The 18,795-nt window shown below is 42.6% G+C and overlaps 1 protein-coding gene and 1 pseudogene across 2 annotated transcripts; both read right to left on the bottom strand.

Moving 5' to 3' along the window:
- Positions 1–1,597: 1,597 nt before the first annotated feature.
- Gm20767 (predicted gene, 20767) lies at positions 1,598–16,687 on the bottom strand. Of its 2 annotated transcripts, NM_001039648.3 has the most exons (3): positions 16,236–16,687; positions 2,858–3,095; positions 1,598–2,334 (listed from the first exon to the last, which is right to left on the bottom strand). In NM_001039648.3, the coding sequence occupies exon 3, from the start codon at positions 2,304–2,306 to the stop codon at positions 1,797–1,799; it is 510 nt and encodes a 169-aa protein (NP_001034737.2). In that variant the 5' UTR covers positions 2,307–2,334; positions 2,858–3,095; positions 16,236–16,687; the 3' UTR covers positions 1,598–1,796. The 2 variants fall into 2 exon arrangements, with proteins under 2 accessions (NP_001034737.2, XP_006517797.1); XM_006517734.2 differs by lacking the exon at positions 16,236–16,687 and having other exon boundaries at positions 1,599–2,334; positions 2,877–3,046.
- Positions 7,240–7,562, bottom strand: Gm20769 (annotated as a pseudogene).
- Positions 16,688–18,795: the final 2,108 nt, after the last annotated feature.

The following is an 18,795-nucleotide window of genomic DNA, read 5'->3' as shown; positions in this document are numbered from 1 at the left end:
AAGAATGTGGAGAAAGAGCAACACTCCTCCATTGCTGGTGGGATTGCAAGCTTGTACAATGACTCTGGAAATCAGTCTGGCAGTTCCTCAGAAAATTGGATATAGTATTACCTCAAGATCCAGCAATACCTCTCCTGGGCATATATCCTGAAGAAGTCCCCACTTGTAATAAGGACACCTGCTCCACTATGTTCACAGCAGCCTTATTTATAACAGCCAGAAACTTGAAAGAAGCCATATGTCCCTCAACAGAGGAATGGATACAGAAAATGTGGTACATTTACACAATAGAATACTACTCAGCTGTTAAAAAAATGAATTTATGAAATTCTTAGGCAAATGGATGGATCTGGATGATATCATCCTGAGTGAGGTAACTCACTCACAGAAGAACAACTTGATATGCACTCACTGGTAAGTGGATATTAGCCCAGAGATTTAAAATACCCAAGATACAATTTGCAAAACACATGAAACTCAAGATGAAGGAAGACCAAACTGTGGACACTTTGTTCCTTCTTAGAATAGAGAACAAAATACCCATGGAAGGAGTTACAGAGACAAAGTTCAGAGGTGAAACAGAAGGAAGGACCATCCAGAGATTGCCCCACCCAAGGATCCACCCTATAAACAACCACGAAGCCCAGACACTATTGCATATGCCAGCAAGATTTTGCTCACAGGATCCTGATATAGCTGTCTCTTGTGAGGCTATGCCAGTGCCTGGCAAATACAGAAGTGGATGTTTACCATCATCTATTGGATGAAATACAGGGTTCCCAAAGAAGGACCTAGAGAAAGTAGCCAAGGAGCTAAAGGGGTCTGCAACCCTATAGGAGGAACATCAATATGAACTAACCAGTAAGTACCCTCAGAGCTCCTTGCAACTATACCACCAGCCCAAGAACCACACGCCTGAGTGAACATACCTACCTCAGATCAATTTCTTACTGAGAAGCTGAACTTTTTGGAAGACCAACAGCAAAACTAAGGCTTATAAAATGTGAAGCTCTTCCAAGACTGGAAGCACATAAAAGCCACCTCTCAAGGCCAGGTTGCTGGGTTTCCTGTGTTCGGGCCAGTACTGTCCTGACTTTTCACTTTAGGCAATCCTGTTTATGCAGATGAGTTCACTTATGATGCAGAAATTTGCTCTGGAAATTTCTAAACATTGAAAGTTTCTCCTGTGCAGAAGTGGTGGCACAGGCCTCTACTCCTCATAATAGAGAAGCAAGACAAAGTGAATCTGAGTTCAGGGGTAGCCTAGTCTACACATTAGGAAGAAGGAGTAAAATGGAAGTTGTAGGTGTCCCCTAAATTAATTTGAGGGGGAAGCATCTGGGTGGATCAGTCATCATCCATTGTGATTCAGCAGAAGGGTTTCCCAAAGTGCTCAAGGTTGCTCCCTGTGTGCTGGTTGTCTTATGGCTCAGCACACAGGAGAACTAGAATGCCTAAGGTTCCCTGAGGAATTCCTTTAAAAAGAACCAGGAGTTAGTCCTGTAAAAAACAGGAGGAAATAAATACAGATTTGTCATCTGTGTCAACTCCACCCTTTGTATTTTCCCTTAGGCCACTTTAAGAAGAACACAATATTCAGCTTTTTAACACTTTTATTAAGAGAGCTGTAAACAAACAAATAAACAAACACAACCAAAACCCAGATGTCCGCAAAGACACAACTGCCTCGTGTATGCCTTTGCTGTAACAGCAGGAGCTGACAGAAGATTCCCTAATTGCAAGTCTTAGCAGGCATCAGGGTTGATGGGCTCCAAACACAGTTCTTAGTGCCTTTCTCACTTCTTCTTCTGGCCAAAAGCCCTTTGAAGCCATGCCCAGCAGCCTAGGTGCCTGGAATTATCAGAAACAGGATCCTGGTCAGGGCAGTCTCCACCATCACAGGTTGCAAGATCCAGTCCTTTCTCCCTGAGCAAGCTTGGGAAGGGTTGGTCTGGCTCCTCTGTATCTTTGTAGTTTTCCACATCTCCTGGGGACACTTGTGGCTTCCTCTGACTCTCACTCTGGAAGACCTCTGTGCCCTTCTTCATGGCAGAATTCAATCTGTGGTAGGATCTCAGGTAGTCCACACTCTCAAATACACAAAAGGAGTATAGATCCCATTCGGCAATCCAGCCATCCTCAGAGCAGTGGCTTTGCTCTTTGCTGAAACAAAGTGTCTCAGACTTGGAACACCTTGTACTCAGGGCTGGCAAGACCTGTGCATTGGGCAGTGCATGTTCTTCAGTATCTGATGTATCCTTGACAAAACCGGAAAAGGACTGCATCATCTTCTTGGCTTTATCCATGGATCCCTGAGGATAAGTCCTCCACCTTCTGATTAAGAGAAGAGTCCAGTTAATTAATTGTGCTCTATATTTCTTGACCCTTCCCAACCATTACACTGTGGGAAGCTGGGTTTTAAACCCACAATCCTAGAATCTATTTGCAGTGCCTAAGGAGACACGATTCTGCCAAATCTGGTGGCAAAATTCTTTCATCCCAGAACCTTAGGGAAAGAGCAGATCCTACACATAAGCAGAGGCAGGTGGATCTCTGATCTCAAGGCCGGCCTGGATGTCAAGCCTAGTTTCAGTTCAGCTAGTGCTACACAGGAAAACCTAGGCTCAAAAATCAAAAAAAGAAAACAAAAAGGAGTGGAGCTTCTCAAATTAAGATCCTGTCACTCTTGATGCAATTGTCTACACTTAAACACTATAGGCGACGACTAGACAGACAATGGGAAAAGTTCTAATGGACCATCCAATCTACTTGGGTGCCTAGTTTAGAGATTAAAATATTAAGAATAATGATCCCTTACTCTCTCTTTCTTGGCAGGGCATTTATTAAGATAACTTACAGGCTGCAGTTGAACTTACTCCTCAAGAGCTGGATAGGAAGCAAAGTCCAAGAATCCAGAAGTTCTCAGTTCCCGAGGCTTGATGTCTCAGCTGGTCTTCAGTAGAAGATGGAACCACACGCAAGGAGGCTCTACTGCTAGGGAAGTAATCGACTTGCTAGCCAGGAGGGAGCAGGCAGGCAAAGTGAAAACTTTCTTCCTCCGTGTTCTTATATAGGCCTCCAGCTGAAGGTGTGGCCTGAATTAAAGGTGTGTGTTAGCTTCAATGTCTGGATTAAATCTTAGTGTCTTCTGCTTGCTCACGCCTTTAATCCAAGGACTACGGAATTGAATCAAGGAAGTGGATCTCTGTGAGTATTCTGGTCTACAAAGTGAGTTCCAGCACATCCAGGTGTATTATAGACAAACCCTGGCTTATAACAATAATCACATTAACAAAGATACGTGTATATCTTGCTTCAATCCTGATTAGAGGCCTGTGTCTTTCAAGCTCAATAAGATCTGCATTAAAAGCAAGTCTTCCTATCTCAAAAATATGAATTACATTCTACAAATTAAGCAAAAGTTACTTACAGGTCTACCCTTCATTTTTGGATTTTGCTTAATTGTAGATATAATCAAGTTGACAACAGTGAAGAGCCACTACAGAGAGTGTTTCTCTGTGCAACCCTGTCCGTTATGAAACTAACTCTAGACCAAACTATGTACAAATTCAAAACCTCCCTGCCTCTGCCTCTCATGTGCTTAGATTAAGGGCATGTGTTACCAGGTCCTGCTTTGAAATGCTGTTAATAGTCCTTTGGTCAGTTGGAGCCCTGAGCAGGTGCTAATCCTGTATTCCCACCAGAGGAGTGGTTATGGGAAACAGCCGAGTGTAGAGATGAAACTTCAGGACAGGGAATCTTCTCTCTACCTGCCCATTCCCCCAGCGCCATTTTCTATGTATGTTTTTGAGTTGATGTGCATTACATTTCCATCCTCTAGTATCTATTAATGGACAGAAGGCAGGCAGGGATCTGCTGGGATAGCTGCGCTACCGGCTGCCCTGAACTGGATTCATATTTGCCAGGAACCACGTAGCAAGACTGGAAAGCAGTTTCTTAAAAGACTATCAAAATAATTCGGTATCAAAGTTGAATGGTAAGTATCTTGAAACTCACAGTTCAGTACTCTCTCTAAAACAGCCTTGTTTGGTTTCTGGGAATTGAAATATTTTGAAAAGTGTAAGTTTAAACACGTAAAAGCCCAATTTAGTTCTTCTGGGGCTGGACTAGATAATAAGCAAATATGGAGGATTTTTTCCTTGTGTTCACTTCTCTCCATATGTATTTTAATCTTGGACTGTGTGAGATACCACTGCAGATTGCATAATGACATGAGAAAAGAGAATTAAATGAGAGACCTCTTCTTGAACATCAGTAAGACTAACCCCTCAGTATGCCTTTCTTAGGAAATGAATGGACATGGATTTCTCAGATGGAAAACATTGTAACACAGCTATTTTGCTTCCATAGAAATTGCACTGTGGAAATTAACTTCTCCTGCAGAGACACCTCCAGACTGTACCATGAGCATTTCCTTTGTTCTCCTCTTCTCCATCACATTGAAAACCCCATTCAGTTCCACTTCATCTTTTTCTGGATGAACCTGAGACCCACCAGAGAAGGGAAGAGAAGGAGCTATCAAGACAGGAGATCCATCTAGGGATCCCTCAATGATCTCCAATTCCTTTCCTCCTCTCCTATTGCTGTGTGGAACAATTCATTGGGGAATAAAATTCTTCACCCCAGATAGGGAATTAACAATAGGTCAAAGTAAGGATGTCATCAGAGTCGAACTTGTTTTACAGGAATTATAGAAATGTTGGTGTGAAGAGGTTGCTGACAGGAGTAAGGGACACAGGACTTACATACAGGGACATAAATTGCCCAAAGGCCCCTATCATAGGTGATGGCTTACAAAAGATGGAAACGTGGTGCTCTCTGCACAGCCTGCAAGGAGCCAGGCATCTTGACAGGTTGGAGAGTGTCTCTGTTAGCTCAAGTGGTCTGAGTCATCATCCATATTGATACATGTAGGCTAGCAGGTCTGAAAATGACTCTCAGCTGCACTTACTGCTAAGAACAGGGTTGTTCAAAAAGCAGTTTTCACCACATGCCTCTTCTTTGCCATCCATTTTTACTCTGCCTCTGTCTATAATCAGCATTTTTAGGGAGACTTAGCACCTCAGTAGGAGTGGATCAGTCACTCCTACTAAACTGCTCCCCTGAATAAGTGAACATATTTTAGTTTTGCGTAATTTCAGGCTAGTCTGGAATTGAGAGTCCTCAGAGATCAGTCAAGGGAACCAGTTACTTCTTGGAATAGAACACAGGAGGAAATTTGCAAGACAAATTAGTGAGTGAACGAACTCACCACCAGTCCAGTTAACCTGAGTTGATTCCTGACATCTATATGGTGGAAGGAAAGATCCAACTCCTTCAGATTGTATTTTTGTTCAATGACCAAAACTCATTTACATACACACATGCATACAAACACACAAACAAACACATACACACACACATACTCACACACTTTAAAAAAATATATTGAAAATCAAGGTCAGAGTATGGTATAAAAACCTTTATGTTTCAGGACCCAAGACAAAAATTAATAAAAATCACTCTTGAAATGTCAAGACAAGACAAACTAGCACGATGGAAAAAAATGGGTTCTTCTTGGAGTACAAAACTTGAATTTAGATTAAAAATGTGTTGTATAAAACTGTGAGAGGAAGAGTATACTATTTGGCTTGTAGTAGAACAGTGGGGGGAAAAGGAATTGTTAGCACACCCAAGTTGTTTTCATTTGAAAAAAATCCAACAGAATAAAGAGAACCCTATGATGCAGACTCTCCTGCCTTCTCCACTTTCATGCTCTCTGCTGACAGTCTCTGGAATTTTTGACATCCTTAGCTAAGAGACCTCTAGGATCTAAGGGGGCAGGGCCTGTGAGTGGTTGTTACTGAGAAAGTGCATTTCTTATTGCCTGGACAAAGCAATTATACAACCTCACCCAGGCTCTGACCAGACTCTTCCCAAGAACTCCCTTCCCTCTAAAGCACCTGGAGCTTATTGTGACTCAGATATGGTCACATTCAAGTAATGACTTTAACCTGTTGCTACTGTAACGAACGAGGTCACAACACATGTGGTGATAAGCCATACAGAAGGGCATGGCAGAACCTCTTTACACAAGATACATTGGTTACACTGAGCAGGAAAACCCCAGCTCTTTCTGTTACAAGAGTCAGTGTGTGTGAACAGAAACAGGATGTGAGAGCTGCAGTGAGAAAAGTGGAAGCAGGACTAAAATCCACATAAGGACCTTAGTGCTGGAGGCATAGACTCAGGACCACCACTGCAGGGTTGGCTGTAGCCCGAGAGTTGAGTAAGGAAAGGGAGGAGAGGAGTTTATACTCTGCACAAAGGCCAAGCCTGGAGAGACAATGGAAGAGACCACAGCAACTCACATCCAACACACACACACACACACACACACACACACACACACACTTCAGTGAACTTTGGATGATGAGTCTCTTCCTTTGTCATTGTGATAACTGCTCTGTTCTTTCACAACTAATGCATTCTTTTAGCCTACTTGGTATTTGTCAGGAAGCTGACAATGGTCCCTCTGCCCCAGAGTCCACTATGTTTGAGTAGAAAGCAAGTTCTAGATCCCAGCCTGGTGGTTGACATCTTTAATCTGAGCTATGCCTTCTGCTGGAGGGCTATATAAGGACAGTGGAAAAAGGAGGACTCAGTCTTTGCCTGGTTGCACTTACTTGAAAGCACATCTGTTTGAACCTACTTCCTTTTTTTTTTTTTTTAAAGGGGGAAGGTAGCCAACTTTATTAGCATAACTGAAACCTCCAATTTACAAGGAAAATAAAACGAGCCCAGTGCCACCTGCAAATTGTCAGGTCACATTACTGTTCAGGTCATACCTAGCCACAGTGAGGATCACAGGACAAACCCATCATAGTTGCTGCAAGACCACACTTCTGCCGTGACATTTTCATCACCAAGGACACACACCAACTTGTTTTGAGGCTTTTGAGTTGAAAGGATCAATGTGGAGAACAGAGCCTTGCTTTTCCAACTTAAAAAAAAAAAAAAGGGAACTAGGGACTAAGCAAGCAATGTCTCCTCCAGTCTGCCAGATGCTCCATGTGCACTTGCTACTGGCAGGGGCCCGGAGACTAGCACTAGCAGGCTGCTCTGGTGACACTCAGCTCCATTCCCTTTAGGCTGGTGGTAGTAGGTGTCTATTCTGGCAGCTGCAGCAGTTTGATGGGGGAGGAAGGAGCCACCCAACCATCACCTCTTCTTGAAGCCCTATTTTTCGCATCCATTAAACAGGTCTGTCTTAGAGCTCCCCAAATTGACAATCTTTGGACAACCACCTCTATCCTTCTCCTGAATGGTGCACTCTTTACAGTAGTAGGCATGGGAGACTCTGGGGCCGGCACAGATCACACACCGGCCCTGGTAAGATCCATAGTTACACTTATCACATATGTGGACCAGGGTGCAGGGATGCACGTAGGAATCACAGATCACACACTTGCTGTCCGTTTTTTCACACAGTCTTCTGATAGCCACACCAGTCTGCTTGCGGCAGAAAATCAAATCTGGATGATGTTTAGCCATAACTCCTTTTCCAATCCGGCGGCCGGAAACTTAGGGAACTCTTGAACCTACTTCTTCAGGGTTCCAGTTTATACAGAAGACCACATGAAATAACTAGACTTTTATACTTCCAATTCACAGTTGCCCAACTGCTGCTAAACTGCTGCTTCGTTGGGAAACAGAAGCAATGGCTTTAGTTGCATCAGCCTTGGAAGAGCTGCCTGGAAGGAAGGACCGACCACCCAGAGCCCCACATGCCACCAGACATGACCTGAGAATAGGCATGGGCCTGGGCAATGGATAACTTTGAGGCACTGAACCATCACTCCTGCCAGCACCCCTGGTGCTGTGGACCTGGGAACCCCAGCATAGCCACACTGCTGGATGGAGCTGCATTTGGAGATGAGAGGGGGCAGAAAGTGTATAGAGAACCACATTTTGATGAGCCAATGCCTGAAACTGAAGAGAGACTTTGGGGCATTCAAAAAGTAGCAACCACTTCCAGGAGAAGGGTTCAATGGGTTCTGAACCAGCCAGAAGATGACAGCACCCATCAAGTGGTGGAAACATGCTTACCCCAGGTGAATTCTGGAGCCAGGGGGGGGGGGCTCCAAGAAATGAATCAAAACAGAGTCTTACATGAGAGAGGTACCTGAAAAGGAAAGACAAGCAAGCCTTGAGGAGAACATACACCTTGATGTCCTTCAATAGACTTGCTGGGAGGAGCCAGAGAAAAACTGAGCAAAAGCCTTAGGCTGCTTCTGTGGACTTATGAGTTGGGATAATGCCCTACATGCTCAGGAGCCTGGAAGTCTCTTTCTTTGTCCTCCTGACTGTCCAATTGATATGAATATTTCCTTAAATCTATGTAGAATCATTGCATTCTGATTGAAAGTGTACATAATTAAAATTTTTCCTAATAGCTGTGTATTTTTTTTTTCAGTAGAAAAGTGAGGGTTCAAATCTAGGGTAGGAAATAATCACTAATCAAGTCAGAGGATTTTTCCTGTAGGTGGAGTTTCACTGGGGTGGAGTTTCACTGGGGTGGAGGGATATGTACACTAACAGTCTTTATAGGGACAAAAGTGTGGCCCACCCACTAGGATTTCTTAAGATGGTTTTCTAGAATAGGGCAGAGTGGAAGTGTAGGTACTTGGGGCTGTAAGTGATCTACAGGTTACAGTCAAAGAAAGGAACAATCTGACTTCAGATCTTCTGTATTGGCCACCGAGAGATAGCAAGATATTAAGTCCAGGCAAGTTAGATCCCGGACTCCACAGAGACTTCTCTGCACAGGTGTCAGCCCTCCTGGCCCGGGAGGGCTTACCCTGAGCATCTGTGGGAGACATCTTGGATCTGAGACCCAATGAGACTACTCTGCACAGGTGAGAGTGTAGACTACAGAACCTAACAGCTCCTGGGACAGGTCCTGTTTCTGGCCTTCATCTTCTTCCAGGAGGCAAGTCTGAACACCAGATCTCTGTGCACCTGCCCTGAAAGAGGAGAGCCTGCCTGCAGAGAGTGCTCTGACCACTGAAACTCAGGAGAGAGCTAGTCTCCCCGGGCTGCTGGTAGAGAATAACAGAATCACGAGAGGAACATGCATTAACCAGAGACAACTATAACAACTGACTCCAGAGTTTACCAGATGGCAAAAGGCAGACGTAAGAATCTTACTAACAAAAACCAAGACCACTCATCATCATCAGTACCCAGTACTCCCACCTCGCCAGTCCAGGGCACCCCAACACACCCTAAAACCTAGACCCAGATTTAAAGGCATGTCTCATGATAATGGTAGAAGACATCAAGAAGGTCTTTAATAACTCACTTAAAGAAATACCGGAGAACACTGCTAAAGAGTTGCAAGTCCTTATAGAAAAACAGGAAAACACATCAAAACAGATGATGGAAATGAACAAAACCATACTAGACCTAAAAAGGGAAGTAGACACAATAAAGAAAACCCAAAGTGAGGCAACGCTGGAGATTGAAACCCTAGGAAAGAAATCTGGAACCATAGATGCAAGCATCAGCAACAGAATACAAGAGATGGAAGAGAGAATCTCAGGTGCAGAAGATTCCATAGAGAACATCGGCACAACAATCAATGAAAATACAAAATGCAAAAAGATCCTAACTCAAAACATCCAGGAAATCCAGGACACAATGAGAAGACCAAACTTATAGATAATAGGAGTAGATGAGAATGAAGATTTTCAACTTAAAGGGCCAGCAAATATCTTCAACAAAATTATAGAAGAAAACATCCCAAACCTAAAGAAAAAGATGCCCATGAACATACAAGAAGCCTACAGAACTCCAAAGAGACTTGACCTGAAAAGAAATTCCTCCTGACACATAATAATCAGAACAACAAATGCACTAAATAAAGATAGAATACTAAAAGCAGTAAGGGAAAAAGGTCAAGTAACATATAAAGGCAAGCCTATCAGAATTACACCAGATTTTTCACCAGAGACTATGAAAGCCAGAAGATCCTGGACAGATGTTATACAGACACTAAGAGAACACAAATGCCAGCCCAGGCTACTATACCCAGCCAAACTTTCAATTACTGTAGCTGGAGAAACCAAAGTGTTCCATGAACGAACCAAATTCACACATTATCTTTCCATAAATCCAGCCCTTCAAAAGATAATAATAGAAAAAAATAATGGGAGGACTGAAACCAGGTCCTAGAAAAAACAAGAAAGTAATTCTTCAACTAACCTAAAAGAAGACAGCCACAAAAACAGAATGCCAATATTAACAACAAAAATATTGAAATTGTCCCATGCATCCTATCAGATAACCATGGACTAAGGCTGATCTTCAATAACAAAATAAATAATAGAAAGCCAACATTCACATGGAAACTGAACAACACTCTTTTCAATGATACCTTGGTCAAGAAAGGAATAAAGGAAGAAATTAAAGACTTTTTAGAGTTTAATGAGAATGAATCCACAACATGCCCAAACTTATGGGACATAATGAAACCATTTCTAAGAGGAAAACTCATAGCTATGAGTGCCTCCAAAAAGAACCTAGAGAGAGCACACACTTGCAGCTTGACAACACACCTAAAAGCTCTAGATCAAAAGGAAGCAAATTCACCCAAAAGGAGTAGATGGCAGGAAATAATCAAACTCAGGGGCAAAATCAACCAAATGGAAACAAGAAGAACTATTCAAAGAATCAACCAAACTAGGAGCTGGTTCTTTGAGAAACTCAACAAGATAGGTAAACCCTTAGCCAGACACACTAGAGGGCACAGGGAAAGCATCCTAATTAACAATATCAAAAATGAAAAGGGAGACATAACAACAGATCCTGAAGAAATCCAAAACAACATCAGATCCTTCTACAAAATGCTATACTCAACAAAACTGGAGAACCTAGATGAAATGGAGAAGTTTCTAGACAGATACGAGGTACCAAAGTTAAATCAAGATCAGGTTAATGATCTAAACAATCCTATATCCCCTAAAGAAATAGAAGCAGTCATTAATAGTATCCCAACCAAAAAAAAAAAAAAAAAAAAAAAAAAAAAGCCCAGGACCAGATGGGTTTAGTGCAGAGTTCTATCAGACCTTCAAAGAAGATCTAATCCCAGTTCTTCACAAACTATTCCACTAAATAGAAGCAGAAGGTACTCTACCCAACTCATTCTATGAAGCCACAATTACTCTGATACCTAAATCACAAAAAGACCCAACAAAGATAGAGAACTTCAGACCAATTTCCCTTAATAATATCGATGCAAAAATCCTCAATAAAGTTCTTGGTAACTGAATCCAAGAACACATCAAAACAATATTCCATCCTGACCAAGTAGGATTCATCCCAGGGATACAGGGATGGTTCAATATACGGAAATCCATCAACGTAATCCAGTATATAAACAAACTCAAAGGCAAAAACCACATGATCATCTCGTTAGATGCAGAGAAAGGATTTGACAATATCCAACATACATTCATGATAAAAGTAATCTACAGCAAACCAGTAGTCAACATATAAGTAAAAGATGAGAAGTTGGAAATAATCCCACTGAAATCAGGGACTAGACAAGGCTGCCCACTTTCTCCCTACGTATTCAACATTGTACTTTAAGTCCTAGCCAGAGCAATTCGACAACTAAAGGAGATCAAGGGGACACAAATTGGAAAAAATGAAGTCAAAATATCACTTTTTGCAGATGATATGATAGTATCTATAAGTGACCCTAAAAATTCCACCAGAGAACTCCTAAGCCTGATAAACAGCTTCAGTGAAGTAGCTGGATGTAAAATTAACTCAAACAAGTCAAAGGCCTTTCTGTACACAAAGGATAAACAGGCTGAGAAAGAAATTAGGGAAACAACACCCTTCTCAATAGTCACAAATAATATAAAATACCTTGGCGTGACTCTAAGTAAGGAAGTGAAAGATCTGTATGATAAGAACTTCAAAATTCTGAAGAAAGAAATTAAAGAAGATCTCAGAAGATGGAAAGATCTCCCATGCTCATAGATTGGCAGGATCAATATAGTAAAAAGGGCTATCTTGCCAAAAGCAATCTACAGATTCAATGCAATCCCCATCAAAATTCCAACTCAATTCTTCAACGAATTAGAAAGGGCAATCAGCAGATTCATCTGGAATAACAAAAAACCTAGGATAGCAAAAACTGTTCTCTAGGATAAAAGCACCTCTGGTGGAATCACCATGCCTGACCTAAAGCTGTACTACAGAGCAATTGTGATAAAAACTGCATGGTACTGGTATAGTGACAGACAAGTAGACCAATGGAACAGAATTGAAGACCCAGAGATGAACCCACACACCTATGGTCACTTGATCTTCGACAAGGGAGCTAAAACCATCCAGTGGAAAACAGGACAGCATTTTCAACAAATGGTGCTGGCACAACTGGCAGTTATCATGTAGAAAATGCGAATTGATCCATTCCTATCTCCTTGTACTAAGGTCAAATCTAACTGGATTAAGGAACTCCACATAAAACCAGAGACACTGAAACTTATAGAGGAGAAATAGGGAAAAGCTTTGAAGATATGGGCATAGGGGGAAATTTCCTGAATAGAACAGCAATGGCTTGTGCTGTAAGATCGAGAATCGACAAATGGGACCTCATAAAATGCAGAGCATCTGCAAGGCAAAAGACACCATCAATAAGACAAAAAAGGCCACCAACAGATTGGGAAAGGATCTTTACCTATCCAAAATCAGATAGGGGACTAATATCCAATATATATAAAGAACTCAAGAAGGTGGACTCCAGAAAATCAAATAACCCCATTAAAAATGGGGCTCAGAGCTAAACAAAGAATTCCTACCTGAGGAGTACGGAATGGCTGAGAAGCACCTGAAAAAATGTTCAACATCCTTAATCATCAGGGAAATGCAAATCAAAAACAACCCTGATATTCCACCTCATACCAGTCAGAATGGCTAAGATAAAAAAAATTCAGGTGACAGCAGATGCTGGGGAAGTTGTGGAGAAAGAGGAACACTCCTCCATTGTTGGTGGGATTGCAAGCTTGTACAACCACTCTGGAAATCAGTCTGGTGGTTTCTCAGAAAATTGGACATAGTACTACCAGAGGATCCTGAAATACCTCTCCTGGGGATATTTCCAAAAGATTTTCCAACCGGTAAGAAGGACACATGCTCCACTATGTTCATAGCAGCCTTATTTATAATAGCCAGAAGCTGGAAAGAACCCAGATGCCCCTCAACAGAGGAATGGATAAAGTAATGTGGTATATTTACACAATGGAGTACTACTCAGCTATTAAAATGAATGAATTCATGAAAATCCTAGGCAAATGGATGGACCTGGAGGGCATCATCCTGAGTGAGGTAACCCAATCACAAAAGAACTCTCACAATATGTACTCACTGATAAGTGGATATTAGCCCACAAACTTAGAATACCCAAGATATAAGATACAATTTGCTAAACACATGAAACTCTTGAAGAATGAAGATCAAAGTGTGGACACTTTGCCCCTTCTTAGAATTGGGAACAAAACACCCATGGAAGGAGTTACAGAGACAAAGTTTGGAGCTGAGATTAAAGGATGGACCATCTAGAGACTACCATATCTGGGGGACCATCCCATAATCAGCCGCCAAACGCAGACACCATTGCATACACTAGCAAGATTTTGCTGAAAGGACCCTGATATAGCTGTCTCTTGTGAGACTATGCCGGGGCCTAGCAAACACAGAAGTGGATGCTCACAGTCAGCTATTGGATGGATCACAGGGCCCCCAATGGAGGAGCTAGAGAAAGTATCCAAGGAGCTAAAGGGATCCGCAACCCTATAGGTGGAACAACAATATGAACTAACCAGTACCCCCAGAGCTCGTGTCTCTAGCTGCATATGTATCAGAAGATGGCCTAGTCGGCCATCAGTGGAAAGAGAGGCTGGTTGTGCAAACTTTATATGCCTCAGTACAGGGGAACGCCAGGGCCAAGAAGTGGGAGTGGGTGGGTAGGGGAGTGGTGGGGGAGCAGGTGTTGGACTTTTGGGATAGCATTGGAAATGTAAATGAAATAAATATCTAATTTAAAAAATACAACAAACAAACAAACCAAAAAAAAAAAAAGAATAGGAAAAAAAAAAGTTCAGGTAAGAACAAAACACGTCCCTTTAAGCCATGCCTGTTTCAGAAATTACTGTGTAAGTTTGACTGCCAGAGCCAACAGATGGGGTTCATGGATGGAGTCTGAGGAACAGCAAAGGGCCGCTAAAGGTTTATAATTAAATAATGAGGATTTGCAGAACCAGGCATGCTGTGAACTCTTTTAATTTTAACACTTTAGAAACAGGAAGTTCTCTGAGTTCAAGGTTTTTCTGGTCTACAGAGCTATTAAATGGACAGCAAGGATTGCATAGTTAGGCCGTGTGTCAAAACATAATGGATTCTTTTCATGTTGAGTATAGATATTTGATGAAAAGAATTTCAGATGGTCAGGTTCTTTAATAATCTGAGCACTTGTAAGGCTATGGGGTGGTGTCTGTGTACAGAGAGACAGACAGTGAGACAGACAGACAGAGACAGGAAACAGAGGCAGAGGGAGGCATAGAGGGACATTGAGAGACAGAGAAAGAGAGAAACAGAGAGAACACTTTCTACCAGAATGATCACACATCCTCATCATTCCAAAAGAGTTCAACCAACTTGGAAACAAACATTCAAATATGAGCCTCTGACAACCGCCTTCCTTTAAACCATCACAGAATGAATGAATGAAAGTAGATAGATGAATTAATGGATGAACTGATACATATATAAAGAATGAAAAAGCTTCTATGCTGATACCCTATTAATTAATATCAGGTGCATGTATTGTGGGGTACAGAAGGTAGACCACCACATCTGGGTACAGGGATCTTTCCTATAGCTATTGGATGACTGAAACACCAGCAAGGTTTCAGGTTATCTCTAGTTCTGTGCATAGAAAAAACAGAGTCAATGTCAAGCTCTTTTGGTCATTTTGGCTTTAAGCACTAAAATACATGATTATTTGTTTTTTGACCCTGAAGACAACAAAGGTTTATTTAGGGTGTGATGGTCCTAGTGGGATACAGTCTATCACAGCAGGGTAGGCACAGCAGCAGGAAGAAGAGGCCAGTTGCTCTCACTGCATGAGCACTTGGACTCCATAGAGAGAAATGCACCACACACACACACAAAAACTTCTGGTGATATGCTGTGGTTTCTTGCTCCTTCCTTGGAACTGGACCGATTGGCAGAGTGATGTCAGCTGATACAGACTCATATACTGAGGTAAGACTCATGCTGAGGCATAAATAGGACTCACTCCTCAGACAGTGATGGAGGCTGAACTAGGCTTGCTTGCTTCTAGAGTTAGCTGTGCATGCTTGTTGGTCCTGGATTTTCACGGCTTCACTGAGAGAGGCACAGCTGAGAACTTTTCCTAGCATTCCCATTGGCCCTGGTCTCTTCTGCTGACTCGTGTGGAGGCAGAGGCCTGGCAGAGGTCATGCCACTGCTGCTGCTATCCTGACATTACCAAACTAGACTGCTGGTGTATCCGTGAAGTGTTTGCGAGTGAATCGAGCTGCAGCTGCTGACCTGTGAACTGAACTGCTGGCAACGAAGATGCAATCTGCTCCAAAGAACCATTTCTAAACAGGTCCATTTCACCCATATCTTTTCTTTTCTACTACCTCTGGTTGGTGGTGGGCTAGAAGGGAGGTTAATGTATTTAAGAACCATCATTAAAATTAGGCATGGGAGCTGGAGAGATGGCTCAGTAGTTAAGAGCACTGACTGCTCTTCCAAAGGTCATGAGTTCAAATTTCAGCAACTACATGGTGGCTCATAACCATCTGTAATGAGATCTGATGCCTTCTTCTCATGTGTCTGAAGACAGCTACAGTGTACTTACATATAATAATAAATAAGTCATTAAAAAAAAGAAATACAAGAAGTGGGCCCAGGTTTTCAAACCTCTAAGGCAGTTTGAATCTCAGGAGACAGACTCCAGCATCAAAGACAGAAGGCATGGCATCATGAGACAGAAGCATGATAGTCACATTGCTCAAAGTTCTTTCTTCTGTTATGTGGCCAGAAACAGAGCATTGATTTTGCAGCCCAGAGATGTTTATGTGAGAGGATTTCATATGAGGCTCACTGACTGTCCACTCAGTTCAACTTACTTCCTCTAGAGCCAGGAGTTCTCTTCAAGATGCCCCTTCTGAACGGCCTGCTGCAGCTTGGCTCTCAGCCTCCTTCTTTTCTCAAAGCTTCTTTAATCTCTGCTTGAATGGAGGGACATTGCCATGACAGTTCAAATTCTCCATGTGAGGTCATTCATGTTCCTTAGGATCTGCTATTGCACAGATGGTCTTCACTCTCACTTTTTGACCCTCCCATATCTCTCTATTCCTGTGTGAGTTCAGAGCACTTTTCTACCTAAGTTATTGTATTAGTCAGGGTTCTCTAGAGTCACAGAACTTATGGATAGTCTCTAGATAGTAAAGGAATTTATTGATGACTTATAGTCGGCAGTCCAATTCCCAACAATTGTTCAGTCGCAGCTGTGAATGGAAGTCCAAGGATCTAGCAGTTACTCAGTCTCACGCAGCAAGCAGGAGAAGGAGCAAGAGCTAGACTCCCTTCTTCCAATGTCCTTATATTGTCTCCAGCAGAAGGTGTAGCCCAGATTAAAGGTGTGTTCCACCACACCTTTAATCCCAGATAAAAGGCGTAGCCCAGATTAAAGGTGTGTTCCTTAAACTCGGAGATTCAATCTTCTGGAATCCATAGCCACTATGGCTCAAGATCTTCAAACCAAGATCCAGATAAGGATCTCCAAGCCTCCAGATAAGGGTCACTGGTGAGCCTTCCAATTCCGGATTGTAGTTCATTCCAAATATTGTCAAGTTGACAACCAGGAATAGCCTCTACAATCCACCCCTTGTCAACTTGACACAAATAATATCTCATGTTCACATGAAACAATAACAAGGTTGTGAATACGCCTAACATGATATAACTATCCCTCGTACAATCGCAAATGCATTTGTAAATTTACAATGGGCATTCATATTACTTTATAATCCTCGTTTCTGCAACTGGTTACGTGGCCTTAATTGGTATTTATAACTACCTTCCTCTACTACCCATTCTGTATTTCCTTCACCTTCAGCCAGCACCTCAGCAGGTCTTGGCTCTTTTCCTGGAGGATTGACCCATACCTTCATTCCTGATGGGTCTGCATCCTTGGTCATCCTGCTTGGATTTGGCTGTTGTAGTTTCCCATTGACTTTAATCACAGGACATGGTAGTACTAAGAGACGCCCTAAGGGATCTCCTACACTCCAGACATAATCTTGCTTACCACCATTGTGAAGAGGTAATCCAATTTCCCCATGGTAATCTGGATCTATCACCCCTCCTAACACTGTTATTCCTTTTTTAGCCTGTTGGTTTAAGGGCATTAGTAGCCCAAAATGACCAGGGGGAAGTCTGAGCTTCCAGTTCAATGGAATGTTTGTTGTAGCTCCTGGTAGGAGCACTCCCCTCTCTGGAGCCAAAACTTCTAAGCCAGCAGAACCTAGAGTTATGGGACAGGAAGCAAAAATTTTCCTAGAGGGTCACTAGGAGTGATAGTAAGTGGAACTATTCCATTTTCCACCCCTTGATTCCTGGACCCATGAATCCTGGCTATGGGTGAAACTGTACCATATATCGAGCGCTGATTCAAAGCATATACTGCCTTCTGAAGAACTCTGCCCCAGCCTTCCAAGCTGTTACCACCTAATTGACGCTGTAACTGCGTCTTCAAAAGGCCATTCCATCTTTCTATTGAAGAATAAAAATTTTTACTGAACTCTTCTTCACCCCAGAGCCCGACCCCTCCCATCTAGAGATTGTTCCCGGAACACTCCTAAACTCTTCACCCCAGAATGCATTCCTGAACTCCTCACCCTAAAGTTCGAACCCTCCCAACTAAAAACTGTTCCAAGAACATTTTTGAGATAAGGGCCTCCTGGAACAACCTCAAAATGAACCGGTACATTGCCAAATGATAGGACATGACCCCTTAGTTACGTAGATTCCCTTGGCAGAACCCCTTGTCCCTTGGCAGAACCCCCTAGTGATGTAAACTTGTACTTTCCCTGCCCAGTTCTCCCCCTTTGAGTTTTACTATATAAGCCTGTGAAAAATTTTGGCTGGCCGTCGATTCTCCTCTACACCACTAGGTGTATGAGTTTCGACCCCAGAGCTCTGGTCTGTGTGCTTTCATGTTGCTGCTTTATTAAATCTTGCCTTCTACATTTTATGTATGGTCTCAGTGTCTTCTTGGGTCCGCGGCTGTCCCGGGACTTGAGTGCCTGAGTGAGGGTCTCCCTTCGGGGGTCTTTCACTATCAGACCAGCTGCTTCAGGATGATGGGGAATGTGGTAAGACCAGTGAATTCCATGATCGTGGGCCCACTGTCGTACTTCTCTGGCTGTGAAATGAGTTCCTTGGTCAGAAGCAATACTGTGTGGAATACCATGACGATAGATAAGGCATTCTGTCAGTCCGTGAATGGTGGTTTTAGCAGAGGCATTACGTGCAGGAAAGGCAAATCCATAACCAGAATAAGTATCTACTCCAGTAAGAACAAAACGCTGTCCTTTCCACGAAGGAAGTGGTCCAATGTAGTCAACCTGCCACCAGGTTGCTGGCTGGTCACCTCGAGGAATGGTGCCGTATCTGGGACTCAGT

The sequence above is a fragment of the Mus musculus genome, chromosome 13 (genome assembly GCF_000001635.26).
Source record: "Mus musculus strain C57BL/6J chromosome 13, GRCm38.p6 C57BL/6J".
In the NCBI taxonomy this organism is placed as follows: Eukaryota; Metazoa; Chordata; class Mammalia; order Rodentia; family Muridae; genus Mus; species Mus musculus.
Note: the sequence above shows the minus strand (reverse complement) of the source record. Positions and strands in the feature narration are given on the sequence as shown.